At 43.0% G+C, this 19,800-nt stretch overlaps 1 protein-coding gene across 2 annotated transcripts in view; it reads right to left on the reverse strand.

The window, feature by feature from the left end:
• LOC111860962 (UPF0606 protein KIAA1549-like) overlaps window positions 1-19,240 on the reverse strand; it is a 115,584-nt gene extending 96,344 nt beyond the window's left edge. For both annotated transcript variants that reach the window (XM_072710323.1, XM_072710324.1), the window contains exon 1: window positions 17,954-19,240. In XM_072710323.1, coding sequence (XP_072566424.1) covers window positions 17,954-18,083 — 130 coding nt within the window. In that variant the 5' untranslated portion in view covers window positions 18,084-19,240. The remainder of the gene's footprint in view (window positions 1-17,953) is intronic.
• Between the last annotated feature and the right edge of the window lie 560 nt (window positions 19,241-19,800).

Here is a 19,800-nt window from a genome sequence, read left to right on the forward strand (position 1 = left end):
ACTCATATAATTCAAAATTTAAATTGGCAAATGACAAGGACACGAGGCAGACTGACACGAAGTTGTTCTTTATGTTAATCCTTTAAGGGACCCATAACAAGTAACAACACGAAAGCCATGTGTCACGCCCCGCTCCGTCCGATCCTAATGTGTGCCACGCCCACCTCGATACCTCCTGTTTCTGCCTGATTGTTCCCACCTGTGGCTCGTTACCCTTAGCTTGTCTTTTGTATTTAGTCCTCGTCTGAGTCAGTCTTCCCCAGACTTCCCCAGGCGTCAGACGGCGGCTTCCCCCTTCTGCCTGCCTGCACCGGTGTCCCCTCCTGCTCCCTCCGTGTCCCCTCCTTCACTCCCTCGACCCGACCCCTTGGCCCCTGTGTGGTTCCCTCCAGCTCCCTTCTTCCTCTTGCCTGTGGCCCCTCCGGCCGCTGCCCGTCGCCCGCCTGGGCTCCCTCGGGCTCCCCTTTGTCCCCCTTCCGTTCCGGTCTGGTCTCCCCTGTCTGCTCCTCCTCTCTTCGTCCCACCTGTGTCTGTTCCTCGTCCCACTGTTCCTCCTCTGTTCACTCCTGGCCCCTTCGTGTCGCCTGTGGGTGTTCCCTCCGTGTCGCCCTTTTCTGTCTGCCTGTCTGCGTTCCCCGTTCTCTGTCAGATCTTGTCGTTTTTCTGGTCCCTGTTCCGTGTCTCCGTCCTGTTTCCTGTTCCCCGTTGATGTCTTGGTTTTTGTCTTCCAGGTCCTGTTCCCCGGTCTGGTCTCGTCCGTCGCCTCCTTTCGGGCGCGCCCGGTGTGCGCGCCTTTGGGGGGGGTTATGTCACGCCCCGCTCCGTCCGATCCTAATGTGTGCCACGCCCACCTCGTTACCTCCTGTTTCTGCCTGATTGTTCTCACCTGTGGCTCGTTACCCTTAGCTTGTCTTTTGTATTTAGTCCTCGTCTGAGTCAGTCTTCCCCAGACTTGTCATTGATGTTACCCTTCGTTCTTCCCCGTCTTGTGGATCCTGCCCAAATAAACCCCATTTACCCTTCTTCCTGGCTCCGTTTCCCTGCTTCTTGGATCGCCTCCCCAGCGAACGTGACACCACGAATGACAGGAAAACATGATAAGTCATGATAACTAATCGGATCAGGCGAGAACCGAGTACAACCACAGTTAAAGGCACACGCGACAACCAGATACAGAGCACAAGTACCTACACTAAAAAAATATACAGGATATACACAGGGCTATATCCCTTGCAAGTATGCCAGGGCATGCAGATGCCGTCGGCGATACAGTATTATACTGCATTGAATTATACATAGTTCAATAATTTTATTTGTACGGTATTATAATTTGAAAAGCGGTTGAAAAGGCTGTACTGTATTTTGAAAGAGTCAATGAAATTCTGTAAATGTTAATCTGTCTGAGACATAAAGAAAAGGGAAGAAAGTTGGCTATAAGGATCATCCACTTATATTGATCAATTTCTCCCACACAGACGTGATCACTACAAGCAGATTCCATTGTATTTTCTCATCTTTATCAATTACTTAGCATTCAATACAAAAGGTATTTGTATAAAACCATTCCAGTTAGAGATGATCTGATTCCGATACACAGCTGCTGATACAGATACAGATTCCAATACAAGGGCTCTTTTACCTATTTTTTTTTATATAAAATTGTTGTTAATGGTTGCATTCCATGTCAAACCATCACACTTTCGGACCTCATCGTCACGGATTTTAATTAAACTTGGCATGCTGATTTGATCACATGAGTAACTCATGAAAATGAAATTGGGCGTGTCTGAGATCGATATTGAGGGAGATTTACGCAAACAAAGTTTTAACTTTTTTTGGGGGGGGCTAAGACTTTGGCTATACAGTGGTACCTCAGTTCTCGAACTCATTAGAACTCAAATTTCTTAAAAGTCGAACCAACCAGTTCGAAAAAAAAAATACCTAGAACTCGATCTGAATCTCAGAAGTCAAACCGTGAACGCCGACCTAAGATAACTTATACGCGCGGGGAAATGAGTCACGCTGCTCGTCTCTCAGCTGAAACAAAGGGTAACGCTTCAGTCTAAGCCTCGCATGCGCTGTGATAGCATCATGCATGTTTACACTAGCTGAATACATACATTTAGACGATAGACATTAACAGTAATTATTATTATATAATAAAATACATTTAAAAATAAAAATATATATATTTTTTATTTTAATATTAATAATAAACCATTAATACATTTAATTATAATAATATTGTCATGCCGAGTGGGGACAGAATGGAGACAAAGGCGCAGACGTCAGGGGGCGTGGCACACGGAAGGAGCAGACGATCGGGGCAGGACACATTGGGTTTTTTTTTTTTTTACTGTACACATTGTTTGGATACATTTATTTTCTTACTTTACAAATACCTGTTTTGATAAATATGCTTAGATGTGTTTAGTATAGTATATGCTCTTCTTGTTTTATCTGCTTCATTTTCTGTTTAAATGCTAAAAATTAAACATATTTAGGTGTAATTTTTTGGCGCCGAGAACCAATTAATTGGTTTTCCATTATTTCTTATGGGGAAAATTCGATAACAACTCGAACTTTTTAGGATTCGATCCAGAGTTCTGAATGGATTAAATTCGAGTTCTGAGGTACCACTGTATTTACCTTTATAAGGACCACTTCTGTGCAGTTTACATTTTGTTTTAAAGCTATTTTCCAGCTCTATAGATTGAACAAATATTATGCCATCCCCGTATGAATAATTATTATGTAATAACCAATTAAAATATATTTTTTTAAAAACTATATTTCAAAATTGATCAATTTTTTTTTACTAAAGCTAGATCATAATGTCCTGAACATCTCCAGGAAATTTGGGCTTTGGCCAAGCACAGGTGTAAGTAATAACATTAAGGTTACAAATATGCTACACTGATGTAGGAATTATTAGCTCAGGTAAATTTTAATATCTATATGTTTTGAAATTAATAAAATTTTAATTAATTATTTAATGATGATTATTAACTAATTGTTATGCTGAATGGTTTGTTCCTCCAAACTCTATTGCGAATCCTCATGAGTCTGTTAATGTGAGACTTACATGGGATTCACTAATTACGAGTATCGCTTAGTAACCTGGGTTAGAATGCTCGTCCAGCGAGCTGCATCACCAGGTAATGTAAATGATTGTTAGCGAAGCTCCCCTCACGGCCGTTGTGAGAGAGTCTCGCAATATTTCAGGTGAGTTTGAGGTTTCAGAGCATAGTAGCCACTAGCCAGAAGTTGTGTAAGAGACATGCATTTATTCCTAACACTACAACTAACATAAGACTGACATTACACTTAACATAAACAACAAACATGAAATAATGGAATATTGGAAATGTAATGACCAGATTTAAATGAGTAACCTTAAAAGGGAAATACTGTTCTGCAAAGCAAGCACAGTTTGTGGAAACACGACCCTAAAGTTGTATAGCAGTTTAACAGAACAGCTTAGGTTGTTAGAATGGAAGGAAGTTGGTTTACTTGATTGCAGGGGGGCAGGGACGGATTATGGGTTGTGTTGGCCCCTGGGCAAAACGTTCGCGAGGGCCCCCCCTCAAAAAAAAAACAAACAAAAAAAAAAACGCCAGCATTGTCTGGGATGGCTAGTTGCTACGTCATCATGCCACTTGTGGGTCCAAACTAGTGCGCCGTACCGTGTTGTAAAAGCAGAATGATGTTGACAAAACTATCTTTTGCCGCTTTTTACCTCGGAAAAAGTGAAAAGAAGGTGGCTTAAGTTGATACAGTAAGTTGGATCTCAAATTATAATCAGTACAGCCTAATGCCATTACCTCACGTTAATGTTAGCACCAGGTTACCCATCTCTGTTTATAGAGACAGGTAGCAACGTAGCACAACCAGATCGTACCATCATGCCAGAATCCACCTGTGTACCATATCCCCTTACAGAACGGAGTGATCAGGGGTGTAGTGGTAAAATAAGAGGTGGGTGAACTACGAATTCTGTGATCACATTTTGTGCATAAACTATACTATGATGTGCATTTAGATCAATTGAGAAGTGGGTAAACTCTAATTCTGAAGTTTCAGAGGTGGGTAAACCGTGTTTACTTGCGTTTAGCCTCCACTACAGCCCTGGGAGTGATTACACTGGTCAAACTCTTACACTGCTACACTGGTCTGGGGGCCACTCAGCGGGCAGGTTAACCGCCTCCATCCCACCATGCTACCGCTCCCTAGTCAGAGGGCCTTCTGTAAGGCTGTTAACACGCCCTCAAGAAGGTGTGGTGTTTGCAGCAGTTGTTGGAGTGGAGCCCCTTGGATTATCTCTCCTTGTGAAGCTTTAAGGTGAAAGGCTTTGTCTTGGTTGCAGTTCTCTCTTTGGTAGCAGGCCTTCCCTGGCAGGCTTCAGGAGGGCTTCTTGCGGGCTTCTCTTCTCTTGGACTGATGTTCTCTGCCTCTCTCTTCGGGCTCTCCTTTCTCCTGAGGCTTTGTTCTGAGGTGCCAGGTTTTATGGTCTAAAGTTCATGAATAGGGATAACCAGGAATTTGACACCTGAAGCAATGACTGACTATCCAGTTGACGGGCTTTCGGAGGGGTGTCTGTGGCAGTCCTTTTGGGTTTATGACCAGACCGATTCCCCTTGACTGATGATTTTCATGAAACTGGCGTAACTTTTGATACATACCTGTACAGTTTTATAGTAACCACTGACCAGATTTGAAATCAGGAGTGATTTTCCATCAGTTTGACACCAAACATGCCACACAAGCCTGGTGGTTTACATCTCATACCATTAATTAATTAATTATATTATATTATGTATGTTACTGACTCGCATTAGTATACGGTATAGGTGTTTTGGGTTGCACCTCAACAGACGTTACACTTTGGGTAAATTGTACAGACATTACATTACCGTATTTTTCGGACCATAAGACGAACCTTTTCCTCCCCCAAAAGAGGGGAGAAAAAGTCACTGCGTCTTATGGTCCGAATATTGCTCTGCTCACATGCTTTAACCCTCTGGGGTCGAATGCATAGTTGGCGACGCAGCGTACTTCTCGCGTCTATTTCAGTTTATCTCTCGCTGAAATCTTAATGTAGAATCATGAAAAAACGCTGGCTAAATCCGTAATCTGTCTTCTTTTCAAAACGTCCATTGTCGGAAGTATTACAGTTTTTTAAAATTAGGTTAAATCGGCAAAAAATTAAACTATGTCCCCTTACTTTGTTTTACCTGCATCGGGGGCGTGTAGTACCGCTGTCACCCGAAGATCGCTATTCACATTCAAATCGCATTCGCATGGTAATTTGGTGAACAACGCAACGGTGAAACACTATCCAAATACATCCCCATCAGCGCCATAAAAGGGGGGAGGGATGTGGCCAGGTGTCAATGGATCATTCATACACATGAAAGTTTTTTGTTACTGAAGTGTCTCCTTGTTTCTTTGTACTTTTATTGTTTTTTACTGACTTTATTTGTTAATAACAGTGATAATGGTTCTTAATGCTGCTGTTGACTACTGTTCACTGTACATGGTTGACGTAAAATATTGTAGGACACTATTTGGTTCAGAATCTTTTTTTTCTTCATTTCCCTCCCCTACAACTAGGTGCGTCTTATGGTCCAAAAAATACGGTACATATTCACATTCAAACAGCACATCTTACCCTTAGATAGGCATGGCCGTTAGTTTGTGACAATACCAATTTAAACTAGAACAAAAATTCCTGAAGAAATTTTGAGTTGGGCTTATTTGGCTGACAGTGGAAGAGCTGGTGCTCCTAATAAAGTGGCTGGTATGTGTCTTGCTAGGGTGATTGCTATGGTGTCACTAGGCATTGCTAGGTGGTTGCTATGGTGTTGCTAGGTATAACTAGGTGGTTGGTGGGGTGGTAGGTGATTGCTAGGTGGTTGCTATGATGTCGGTAGGCGTTGCTATGGTGCTTCTAGGTGGTTGCTATGGTGTCGGTAGATGTTGCTAGGTGGTTGATAGGGTGTCGCTAGGCATAACTAGGTGGTTGCTAAGGTGTTGGTAGGTGGTTGCTATGGTTTTGGTAGGCATTGCTATGGTATTGCTAGGTGGTTGGTAGGCTGTCGGTAGGTGTTGCTAGGTGGTTGCTAGGGTGTCGGTAGGCACTGCTAGTGTGTTGGTAGGTGGTTGCTATAGTTCAGAATCAGAATCGAGTTTATCGCCAAGTACGTTCACACATACAAGGAATTTGCTTTGGTGGTTGGTGCCAGACTTCGAGAAATGAGGTGGTTAATATATAAATAGTTATACATGGAGTATGTTCAGGTACTAATATAAATATAAATAGATAGTGTATGTGGACTATGATACAGCAGTGGAAATATATACATATTTAAGACATGCTTGTGCTAGGATGGAGAAATAGAATTTGAGTGAGTGTTCCTGGCCTTATTGATGAGGTGGGCCGCAGTGGGGAAGAAACTGTTCCTATGACGTGATGTTTTGGTTCCAATGGACCGCAACCTTCTGCCAGAGGGGAGAGTCCGAAGGAGTTTGTGACCAGGGTGAGAGGAGTCAGCCATAATCCATCCTGCTCTTTTCAGAGCCCTGGACTTGTAAAGGTGGAAGGTTGCAGCCGATTGTCTTCCCAGCAGAGTGGATGATGGGCTGTAGTCTGCTCTTGTCCTTAGCAGTGGCAGCAGGGTACCAGACGGTGATGGAGGTGGACTCAATGATGGCAGTGTAGAAGTGCACCATCAAAGTCTTTGGCAGACTGAACTTCCTCAGTTGCCTCAGGAAGAACATTCTCTGTTGGGCTTTTTTTGTGAGAGAACAGATGTTCATCTCCCACTTAAGGTCCTTGCTGATCGTGGTGCCCAGGAAGCAGAAGTACTCCACAGCGGTGACTGGTGAGCCGAGCAGGAAGACGGGTAGAGGTGGGGCAGAGCTTTTCCTGAAGTCCACAGTCATCTCCACTGTCTTCAGGGCGTTGAGCTCAAGGTTATTCCCATTGCACCAGGATACCAGGTGATCAATCTCCTGTCTGTAGGCAGACTCGTCCCCATCAGAGATGAGTCCGATGAGGGTGGTGTCATCTGCAAATTTCAGGAGCTTGACAGATGGGTGGGTGGAGGTGCAGCTGTTTGTGTAGAGGGAGAATAGGAGTGGAGAATGGATGCAGCCTTGCGGCGATCTGGTGTTGATGGTCTGGGAGATAGAAATATGCTTTCCCATCTTCACGTGTTGCTTCCTGTTGGTCAGGAAGTCTCTGATCCATCTGCAGGTGGAGTCGGGTACATGAAGGTCGGAGAGCTTGTCATGCAGAAGGTTTGGGATGATGGTGTTGAAGGCGGAGCTAAAATCCATGAAAAGGATTCTTACGTATGTTCCTGGGGAGTCGAGGTGCTGGAGGATGAAGTGCAGGGCCATGTTGACAGCATCGTCTACAGATCTGTTGGCTCTGTAGGCAAACTGCATGGAGTCCAGCAGGTGGTCAGTGGTGGCTTTGAGGTGGCAGAGTACGAGGCGCTCAAAGGACTTCATAACTACAGGCGTCAAAGCAATGGGTCTGTAGTCATTTAGTCCTGTTATCTTTTGGTACAGGGAAGATGGTAGATGTCTTAAAGCATGCTGGCACATGGCATGACTCCAGTGTGGTGTTGAAGATTTCTGTGAACACAGGAGTCAGCTGGTCAGCACAGTGTTTTAAGGTGAACGGGGAGATTGAGTCTGGACCTGCAGCTTTGCGGGGGTTCAGTTTCTTGAAGACCTTGTTAACGTCCTCCTCTGGGGTGTGAGGCTTCAAAGATGCCACACCAGCAGTTGGTGTGGGGGAGGTGGTCAGTGGACGATGTGAGGAGCTGTGGGGGATGGTGAAGTGTGAACTGTCCAGTTGTCTTTCAAAGCAGCAGTAGAAGTCGTTTAGTTGATTTGCAAGGCGCAGGTCATTGACAGAGTGGGGGGCTGTGGGTTTGTAGTTAGTAATCTGTCTGAGACCCTTCCAGACAGACGCGGAGTTTCTTAAAGTACAGTCGTTTAGAATTTCTCACCGCCTTGCTAAACCTGTTCCTCAGTTTCTTGTACCTGTCCTTGTTCCCACTTATGAATGCTTCTTCCTTCTGCAACCTTAGCTGTCTGAGCTTAGCTGTGAACAAGGGCTTGTCATTATTGTAACTCACCCTGGTGCGTGTTGGTACACAGCAGTCCTCACAGAATCTGATGTAGGATGTTACAGTCTCTGTGTACTCATCCAGGCTATTGGGAGCAGTCCTGAACACATCCCGGTCAGTACAGTCCAGTAGATGGACTGTACCACGTCGCGGTCTGCGCGTAGAAGTTGGAAGCCTGCGAGCTGCAGCGTGCAGTCCGGTATGAGTCCACACAGCCATGTCTCAGTGAAGCACAGGACGGAAGATGCAGAAGAGTCACGGTTTCTCACCACCAGTAGCTGCAGCTCGTCCAGTTTGTTGCACAGTGATCGTACGTTGGAGAGGAATATCGCAGGGAGCGGTGTGCGGAGCCCCCGCCGGCATAGACGCACAAGCGGCGCGTTTGCCTCTCCTCCGGCATCTTGCAGCGTGAGATAAGGTAAGAGCACCTTTAACCAGAATGTCCAAGATTTCGACTGGAGATAACAGAAAAGCTGGTAATAAGTCAGCTGAGGTAGTTTTTCTGAAGTTCAAGAGCTCTTCTCTTGTGAAAGTGCAGCAGGAGACTGAATTAACAAACAAAATAAAGCAAAACAGTGCGCACCAACACACCGAAGCAACCATCCGCGTCTTGAATCAATTGTTTTGGTAGGCGTTTCTATGGTGCTTCTACAGGGTTTATGCAGGAATCCTAGAGTTGAATTTACTACCTTTTACACTACCTCTACAATATTTTTTACTACCAACAATCGGGCAGCAGCCTTTTTTTTTTGGGGGGGGGGGGTAAATCTTCATACCCATCATAAATATTAGGTAAATTAATGTTTAACTGTCTTTAAGTATCGTCATTAAATATTTGTTTTTTTGTAGTGTCAAGTTGAGTTTCGTTTGTCCTTACCTTAACTCTAGCCCTTGGGTTATCCTAACCATAACCCTTAACCCCACCTTATAAAGTCAACTTGACTTCTTAAAACAAATGACACTTGACAACAGCCATAAACATTAATACAATTTTATAAGTGTGTCATGTGACACACACACACACACTATACCAGTGTATAAGATGGGGAAGATGGTGGCACAGGAGGTAGTACTATCGTTCGGCAACTGGAAGGTTGCAGGTTCGAGCCATGGTTCTTCCTGACCCCATCAAAGTGTCCTTGAGCAAGACACTGAACCCCAAATTGCTCCTAGTGTGCAGGTTGGCACCTTGCATGGCAGCCACCACCACTGGTGTATGAATGTGAGTGTGGATGGGTGAATGTGAGGCATAAATTGTAAAGCGCTTTGAGTACTTGTAGGAGTAGAAAAGCGCTATATAAATGCAGTCCATTTACAATAAGACAGACACACATTCTCATACACACAGACTAAAGTAGTGAATTATTTTATCACGAGGTAACTTGTAACAATAACTTACACTGTGAATTAAAAAACTGTCCAAAGAGTCCATGGAATGGTAATGGGTGGTAACCACTGGTATTTACTGGTTGATGCAACGTGAGATAAAAGTTTGAACATGTCCCAAAATAAATCTTAAGAGAAAAGTTTAACAATTTTACCTGTATATACACAATACCTGTATTGTTTATAAGTAATTACTTAAAATGTGGCGCAATACCGAACCGAATCATGTATGCAGTCTTATCCTTGCAACACATGTGAAACTTTTAGCCATATCGGAGTCAGTGAACATGCTTCCAAATAGTTCCCCAATACCCTCGTTCGAATGGCACCTAGTGCTAGTTCAGGCACCAGAGAACTTCAGCTGTGAGAGCCGACGTTGGTGACAGTAAGGTCTGCTGTCTGTCTGCTGCAGCTATTGTAGTGCTAGTCACACTAGTTTGCTGCTGAGGTGGTATGATGGCAAGGTTTGTGCTCGTAGCTGACCTTACGTTTGTATTTGCCCTGGTACATGTAGCATCACCAAACAACGAAATGGGGAACTGCTTCCCCCGATCGTGAATCCGCTGCTGATGACAAGCGGATTCTCTGTAAGATTTGATCGCGGTAACGCTGTTCCAGGTTAGATTTAGATTTTTTTTTTTTTCTCCATATACTGCAGAATGCTTTCCGGTCATTCCCCATGACCGACTTAAGCCAGTTGTAGGATCACACATGCACATATCACAGGACCTAAATTCCAGGTGGCCTGAGACAGGGCCGAGCCTGGTACGAGAGGCACCAAAGGGGGGTTACACACATGAACACACACACACAGATAACAAGAGAGGCCAGTACTCCAACTTTTATTGCCCTTGGCTTGGCACACAACCCCCCTCCACATACACTCTGCCTTACATCTCACTCACCCAACAGACGAACACCCTAAAGGAAATTTCATTTAAGTTTGGCTTTTGTATACCCTGTATATTGTATATTGATTTACTCACCACTACTAGTCTCAATAGACAGATACGTTATGTTTGTATGTGTCCTTAGACAATCTTAGTGTTTTGTGTGCCACCCTTATAACCATGTTCACGAAGTATCACCTATTTTACCCCTTTGCACTTGAACACATATAAATTTAAATAAATAGATAGGCATAGCTACCATTGTATATATGTTCTCATGGTGTACCAGAAGAATCTGGAAAATTAGTGTAACCAATGTGTCCTAACTTTTAGAGAGTCTTCTTTGTTAACAACCCCCCTTCTCTTCCAACATTCCTTTGTGGTCCTTATCTGATCTTGGTGGACTGTTACAAAGTTTCTTTGTTCTACCATGCTATATTAAAAAGAACCGAATTAAGGTGTACATTATCCATTTTGGAGAAGATCAATTAGAATAAGCCACACCAACCAAGATATGTTGTGTCCAGATGTGCAACTTATATTGATATTACCACAAACTAATGGCCACGCCTATCTATGTATAAGATGTGCTGTTTGTAATATGAATATTTGATGTAATGTCTGCACAAAGTGTAACATCTGTTGAGGTGCAACCCAAAACACCTGTATCCCATACTGATGTGAATGAGTCACATAGATAAAATAATTAATTGTTTAATCAATTAATGCAGATGGTATGAGGTATGTACCTGTGAAGCTGGTATGGCATATTTGGTGTCAAACTGATGGAAAATCACTCCTGATTCCAACTCTGGTCAGTGATTACCATAAAAGTGGATGTATCAAAAGTTATAACAGCTTAATGAAAATCATCAGTAAAGGGAGAATCAGTCAGGCCATAAATCCCAAAAGGACTGATACAGACCCCCTTCCGAAAGCCCGCCAAATGGATGGCCAGCCATTGGGCCAGGAGTCGAATTCCTGGTCATCCCTATTCATGAACTTTAGACCATAAAAACCTGGACCTCAGAACAAAGCAGCGAAGAGAACACCCAGCAGCAGTACAGAAAAGACCATCAGCCCGGGAGACGAGAAGCCCACAAGAAACCCTTCGGTGAAGGTCCAGCTGAACAGAGAACAGCACCCAAGACAAAGCTTCACCAGGAGAGAGAATCCAAAGGGGCTCCACTCCGCTGCTCCAAACGCCGTGCCTTCCTGAGTGCCATCGGCTCAGCAGCTCTGCCATCAACTGCCAAGACCCCCCCCCCCCACTCTTCAACCAAGTAAACCAACTTCCTTTCATTCTAACAACTTAAGCTGTGGCCTGTACTACGAAGCGGGGTTACTGGCTTATCGGGGTAACTTGTCGGATTTAAGGTACCACAGTTTAATGGACTTTATATTCGTTCACTTACATTTTGCCCAGGCTACCTTAAATCCAACAAGTTACCCCAGTTAGCCAGTAACCCTGCTTCGTAGTACAGGCCACTGTTCTGTTAACCTGCTATAAGACTTTAGGGTCGTGTTTCCACAAACTGTGCTTGCTTTGCAGAACAGTATTTCCCATTTAAGGTTACTCATTCAAATCCGGTCATTGCATTTTCATAATTACATTGTTTGTTTTATTCCGTTATTTCGTGTTTGTTGTTTGTGTTAGGTGTAATGTCTGTCTTATGTTAGTTGTAGTGTTAGCTAGGAATAAATGCATGTCTTTTACACAACTTTAGCCTCCGTCATTGAGTGTTCCACAATAAGTTCCTGCCTTTGTGCGATCTTGCTACACGCTCTGAACCTCAAACTCGCCTGAAACATCACGAGACTCTCTCTCATCGGCCGTGAGGGGGGCTTCGCTACCAATTGTTTACATTACCTGGTGACACAGCTCGGTGGACGGGCCTTCTAACCCAGGTTACTAAGTGATACTGGTAATTAGTGAATCCCATTTAAGTCTCACATTAACAGACTCACGGGGATACCGCAATTGAGTTTGAAGGAGCCGACCATTCGGCATAACAATTGATTAATAATCAGCATTAAATAATAATTAATTAAACTTTAATTAATTCAAACATATTGGTGGAGATATTAAAATTTACCTGAGCTAATAATTCCTACACAGTCTTTAAATGACGGGTTATCAAGCCAACTTTTAGAAAACTTACATTTCCCCATTTCACTGCCAAATGGCTACTAGCTAATTTCAGAGGCTCTGCTAATATCAACACGTTAGATCACCCTGGCTCAACAGAGGTAAAAGGCGGAGAAATGGCATCAGCGTCACTCTGATAGGCTATTAATTCCAACTCAGGTCCTGCTAGCACGTATATTATATATTTTTTAATTAGATAAAGTTAAAACACATAGACAAATGGAAAACTCATAATATATTGAGGTGGATGATGAAAAATTTACTACCTTTTAATACCTTTCAAGGGCCTTAATTTTGCCTGATTTCATTTACTTTTACTACTGCGCAGACACCCTGTTCTAGGTGGTTGTTATGGTGTTGCTAGGTGGTTGCTAGGGTGTCGGTAGCTGGTTGCCAGGTGGTTGCTAGGCATTGCTGGGTGGTTGCTAGGTAGGGTGTCGGTAGCTGGTTGCCAGGTGGTTGCTAGGGTGTTGCTATGCAATTCTAGGTGGTTGCTAGGGTGTTGGTAGCTGGTTGCTGTGCGTTGCCAGGTGGTTGCTAGAGTGTTCCTATGTGGTTGCTAGGCTGTCGGTAGGCATTGCTAGGGTGTTACTAGCTGGTTTCTAGGTGGTTGCTAGGGTGTTGCTAGGAGTTACTATGTGGTTGCTAGTGTGTTCCTAGGTGGATGCTAGGTTGTGCTAGGTAGTTTCACATGTGTGTGAGTCGTGGTGTTTGTGTTGGGCAGCAGCTTTGCTCCTACTTATTTTCAATGGGAATGCCATAAGAAGTTACTGAAGTTAGGTATAGGCTAACCATGCTAAATGTAGCATTCAATGCATTCCAATGGGATTTTTAATGTGTTTGATCGCAAATAACGTCACCATGGTAACGCGAAATGCCAACAAAAGTAACAGCACACCTCACACCATATAGGACTAACTTTTTATATATAGATTGTGCGGGTACATACTACGGTATAAGCCGCATTAATTGCCAAAATTTATGGAAGAATAATAAAGTTAAAGTTTTTTTTTGACTTTGCGATAGAATTGTATGCGATCCATAAGGTGTACCGAAGCAACCGATATGTCAATCCGTTCGGCTCGGCAAGACCTACGCCTGGGCACTGAAGTCTCCTCCTTTTTTTTTTCTCAATGGGTAAGCACAAATTCAGAAAGTATCATTTACTAGGTTAAGAGTAATATGGGCCTTTTCATTGAAATGAATAGGCCCATAATTCAACATCTGGGAACGACATATTCTGGTTGGTGTGGCTTATCCCAATTAATCTGCTCTCAAGAATTGATAATGTACACCTTAATTCAGCTCTTTTAATGCAGAATAGTAGGACAAAGAAATGCTAACGGACCACAAAGATCAGATAAGGGCCACAGAGGAATGTAGAAGAAAAAGGGGGGGGGGGGCGTTAAAGAATGAACCTCATAGTTAGGACACACTAAGATGCCTGGTTACACTATTTAATTTTCAAGATTCTTCTGGGATAACCATGAGAACATATGTGCAGTGGTAGCTATAAATATTTATTTATCCATATTTATATAAGTGTTCGAGTAAAAAGGGTAAAATAGGTGATACTCTGTGAAACACAGTTATAACAGTGGCACACAAAACACTAAAACCGTAAAACTAAAAACTATGACCCCATTTTGACATCACAAATTTCTGGCGACCCCCATAGACATTGTTTGTACCTCGTACCTCATTTGTACGTCTTGTTTTAAGCGTTTTTGAGGCATTTGCAGTTCAATATGAATATCTTCAAAATAAGTATACACAAGCGGCGAATGCTTAAAATTTTAACACAATTTTTCTCCCATTGGCGTCAGCTCAGTTACAGTTTGTTGCGAAGGCAGCCCCTCTTGTATCACAAGCGGCAGCGAGTTCGCAAGACAGTCCAGGTTAGCGACTCCCAAATCATCTGTTGCTTTTTTTTTGTCTCGCAGTTGCGTGCACTTTAAGTGGGATTGTCCATTAAACGCTATTCCTACCTCTCAAAACTTTTTTACAAAGATTGCACATCGCTGTGCTACTGGTTTCTGTTAAAAGCGTACAATATTCCCAGATCATCACGTCTTATCTTATGGTCCTCGTACTGCGAAGGGTATGCGCATGACTTCACAGCAGGCGGAAGTCACTGTACTCACACCCACCGAGTAGCAAAAAAGACTGAGGGGCAGCGTTAGCATTCAATTTGAATGCCGCAAAAAAACACATGTAAAATGGGAAAGAGCTGTCGTGCGATTGATTGTACAAATAGATTTAACACGAAATAGAGATTGCCAAAAACTAAAAAAGTAAGTATAGGATGTGGATCGGTCACGCATGGCCGATACCCGATCCGTCAAATAGGTCTGGACTGGCACCGATCCGATATTCGGATCGGTGCATCTCTAGTTAAAACCGTAAAAGACTTCCACAAGATCACTCTCTTATCTGATGTTCTCACACTCCTAGTACTGCGAAGGGTATGCGCATGATGTCACAGCAGGCGGAAGTCACTGCGCAGGACACACTGAGTAGCAAAAAACCGTCAAATGGGTCTGCATCAGCGCCGATACTAGGGGTGTAACAATACATTGATTTGTTTCGATATATCGATTCAACGGCAAACGTTGTTAATCTACATCCATCCAAATAAATTTTCGGACTGTTCATAAAAACTACAACATTAACTACCTCCGAAAAGCAAGCTGAGAAATAGAAAGGTGAAGGAACTAAAATCCCAGTTCAATTCGAAAATACTTTATTCATCCCAAAGGGAAATTAATAGTAATAATAATACTACATAGTTGGGCAGGTGACATAGGACGCTATGCTCAGAGCACACAATCTCCTAAACACGTTGACCATTTAATTTTTCTTTAAAAAAAAAAAAAAAACCTCTCAAAGAAGAATACTGACATACTTGTTTCACCGCAGAAGTCAGTCATGTTGATCTTCCTCATTCTACATGTCTGTCCATGCAATGTTTTTTATTTGAGTTTACTGCACTTTATTTCACTTGTTATTGTTGTATCCCAGCGTAGGGCGAGCGAGCAGGGAGCAAGGAATCAGGGTTAGGCAGATGGAAATCCAACAAACGGGGGGGTGGGGGGGTTATTGCAAGCACAGCACACAACATGGGGAAAACTTCAAAGACAGATCTGGGTGACAGACTCTGACGTGGACTTAAATACACAGGACTAGACGAAACAATAAGAAACAGCTGGGAACAATCGGGATTACACGCAAAGTTAATGAGGGGCTTATCACATGAGAGGGTCATACGAGTAGGTCATGACAGTTATGGACATACTTTTGGTTACACTTTTGTATTTGTCTGGAGAAGACGATTAAAAAAAAAAAAAAAATTGTCACCATGTTAATCTACATCCATCCAAAGTTTTTATTTTTACCTTATTGCACTTTATTTTGCTTGATTTATGGGACATACTTGACTACACTAGATTTTGTTTACAGTTCCCAATAAAATATGATAAAATGCAAAATTTCATCATTTTGACTACTATCTCCAGTATCGAACTGAATCGTATCATATCATGGTTATTTCTGAGGTATCAAAAAAAAAAAATGGAACCGTTGGCTTAAGGAATCGATATTGTATTGTATCGCGAGGAAAGCTGTGATCTACACCCCTAGCCGATACTGATCCAAATATTGTATTGGTGCATCTCTAATTTCAGTTAATATGGCAAACTACAGGTATCTGCATTTAGTCTTGTAGAAGCATTGTTTGAGTATGCTAAGAGTAGGAAAAAATCTATGCCACTAATCTACAGGCAACATGATTTACTCAAATCTGCTTCACTGTTTTATTCAGTGACAACTTTCACAAAAAAATGAGCAGAAATATTTTTTTAAGTGAAAATTGTACAAGCTGTTGCCAAATTAAATATAAAGAAATCAATCAAGTAATCATGCCCCAACTAACCGTTTCTAGTCAAAAAGTACACAGAAGTCTCCAGTACAAAATACATAATTTAAAACTTCTAAGTAGTAATTAACCAAACTTTAGAAAGAATACAAATCTAAAGACATTTAGTTTGTATATACTTTACTGTATTTAGACTTTCGAAAAATCAGCACTAGCCTTACATACATTGCGGTCTGCAATGTTTTCATCTTTAAGGTTAATGTAGGCATACAGTAACTGTATTTCCACACAGCAAGATGACAGCCCTGATGCACATGCATTGCTGAACAACTAGCCATCACATGACCCTCACTTCTTTCAGTTCATGATATGCCACGATAAGGCTACAAGCGTTTTCACAATTTTTCATGCTAGACCTCTCTCTGAACTTTTAACCACCCCCCATATCTGATTCAACATTTTGTGCCGGTATTCGACCAATACCAATAGTGGGTATCGGAATGGTGCCATCTCTAAATAAAACATCCTTGCAAAACCCAGCTCACAAAATCCCCCCCCCCCCCCAAAAAAAAAAAAACTCACAAACGCATCCAAGCCCATCTCACAAAACCCACCAAAACTCTCCACCAAATTTCAGGCCCTCTTCTGATACAATGAAAGGGGTAATGGTCTTCAAAAAATACCCCCAGCTAACACTTTGGTATAATCAAACACTCTACTGCGCCAGACTCAAGCCTGTAGCAACAGATAATCATGTATCTGTCCGTCCACACTCAAAAATCTCTCATACAGTCGTGCTAATGGTGATGTGAAGCCTGTCTAAGGACATACATTTCATGAGCTGGACTAACCCTGGACAAATTGTCTGTCTCTTAAAAACATGCTGAAGGAAATTTATATACAGATTCACCTGAAATAAAAGGTTCCAGATTGTTTCAAGGAGCTGGAGTATCCAGCAGAAACCCGGACACATAAGGGAGGGAAAGGTATTACATTCAGGTGTTGCTATTTTGTGGAGGTTCATGGTTAACAGCTGTCTTTGTCTCAGTAGCTGTATAAAAACTCTGAAAATTCACCCAAAAATCAAATACCTAAGAACAAAATTCTACAGTAAATAACTAATGTATTTTTTTCAGTCTGTGACTACAGTGAGTACAAAAGCTATGCCTGCATGACTTGCTTTACAGCTCCAACTGGCTGGGGTGTTGGTGGGGTCCTCTTCAGCCCTGCCTAGCAAGAGCCATGGGGACTAACTGTGAGGGTGCAGCTTAGCTTAGTAAACCATAAACCTACACATTTAAATGGCACATAATAATTGTGCCAGTAATCTGAATGACTGGATTACAACAAGCAAGCAAGCAAACAAATACATTTAAAAATAACTGCATTTATAGTAACACACATATCTCACAAATAATTAATATTTGTGGACAGAGGCCATGTCTTCTTCTCAATCAGAAGTGTGAGTTCAGGGGTAGAGAGATGACAGAGAGGAACCTGCATCACTTACCTGTGACAGGTGAACCCACTGCGGCCCCGGGTGCTAGCATCATCATCCATGCTATAATAAGGGCACAAAACCCAAGAGGGTGACACGAGATCCTGGGGGATAGGTCTGAAGCTAAGATTAAAGTCCCCATTTCCTACGGCTCATGGTTTGCTGTATCCAGAGGAAATAGTGGGATCCCTCCCATCAGGCAGCATGCAGGGGACGCTGCTCGTGCAGGTTTTCTTTTTGCTTCGCCTGCGTATTTCAGACCCCAAAAGCTTCTGCCGGTCTGACGCCTTTTAAACAACTTCTATCAGTCCGCTAAATGTGCTTTTATGAAGACGAAGCAGCTAGGCGAAGATACACATTTTAACGCTATTCTTTTTGGTAATTGCAACCATTAGCAAATCAGCGCAGCGGAAAAAAGACACAAAGCCTGCAAACGTGGGTTAAGATAAAGATCAACAAACCGGCTGCCCATCCTATCATATGTGCAAGAAAATGAATCCGGCCCGTCTTCAGAGGTTTGAAAAATGTGTCCGGATTTCACGACGCATCCTCTTCATTTAAAGCTTAATTTAAAACGATTATATATTATAGTCTTTTCAACCAGCGACGGGGTTGTTATAATACAGCTTAATACGGGGTTGTTATAATACAGCTTATTTAGAAAACCAGCTGCGTTATATCGCACATTTTACTATGAGTAAAACTGTGTCAACCGGCTGGGGTGAATGAGCAGTAACGTTAACCACTGCTTGATGAAATCTGGAGGATCGCAGGTCCAGCAGACGCCAAGAGCCCGCACCTCCGTCCCTCGTAGGACGCTACAGACACGCAGCTGACCGAAAGCACGCCCTTATAACCTGATCCGGATGCAAAAATAAAATACCAAATAGTAATAAAACCTAAATGACAATAAAACAAAGCGAGGAAATAGACCTCAAGGAAAGTGTTAAGGAAAGTCCCGGGGTACGAACGCAATATAAGGCTACGGCTGTGAACAGTTTTACTGAATAGTAACGTCCCCCAGCACAGCGCCCCGCTCATCAATCTGCCTGCCTCTTCACCGGGCGATAGCTTCTCATCCCTCTGCTTCCGTACCGTCAGCTCCTCCACCGCGACGCAGTATTTATATTTGATGAAATCGCAGGCTGTGGTCATGGACCGAGGGGGCGTTCCGTTCAGGTAGGGGGTTAGGCTGTTTCCCCCGCCTCTTCCCGGCCTGAACCATACAGTGATCACATAGTCTGGACGCACCCGTCTTTGTTCCCACCCTATCCAGATAAACCCTCTGGATCTTTTCCGTATTTCTTTTTCATTCGACAACTCATTTAGGAGGACCCATGTCCGACGCCTTTCTGTCACATGACGCAATGAAACTCATCGCATAAAGGAAAATGTACCCTATTCTTAAATCCCCCACCTCTGATGGCCGTTATTAGGTGGTGGGGACATAAGGCAATGGACCATACAGCCCGGCCCGTACTCTCATTACTTTTACTGATAAATAGCCCGAATGGCACTGCATCCGCTCATCGGGGCTTTGTGGCTGTTCTCAGAAGTGATACAGTATGCATGTTAAATAAAAAAGGACCTCCACGAAAAAAGAAAGTCGGGTGTTCTGTCAAACCGTCCTACTTTATCAAAACATCCTACCGTAGTGCTAATCGATAGCCCTAACCCTTACCCTAACCTCCCCAAAATCCCTAAAACCCTTACTTTAACCCTAACCCTAACCCCTAAAACCTAACCCTAATCCCAAAACGGTGGAACTGCACATGCGCAGAAAGGCTCGCTAGCACGTCTCGATAGCAGAGCATGTGAGCGGAGTGGAGCGGTGAGAATTTACGCTCCTCGCTCACTAG

Source organism: Paramormyrops kingsleyae, chromosome 3 (genome assembly GCF_048594095.1).
Source record: "Paramormyrops kingsleyae isolate MSU_618 chromosome 3, PKINGS_0.4, whole genome shotgun sequence".
NCBI classification, from domain to species: Eukaryota; Metazoa; Chordata; class Actinopteri; order Osteoglossiformes; family Mormyridae; genus Paramormyrops; species Paramormyrops kingsleyae.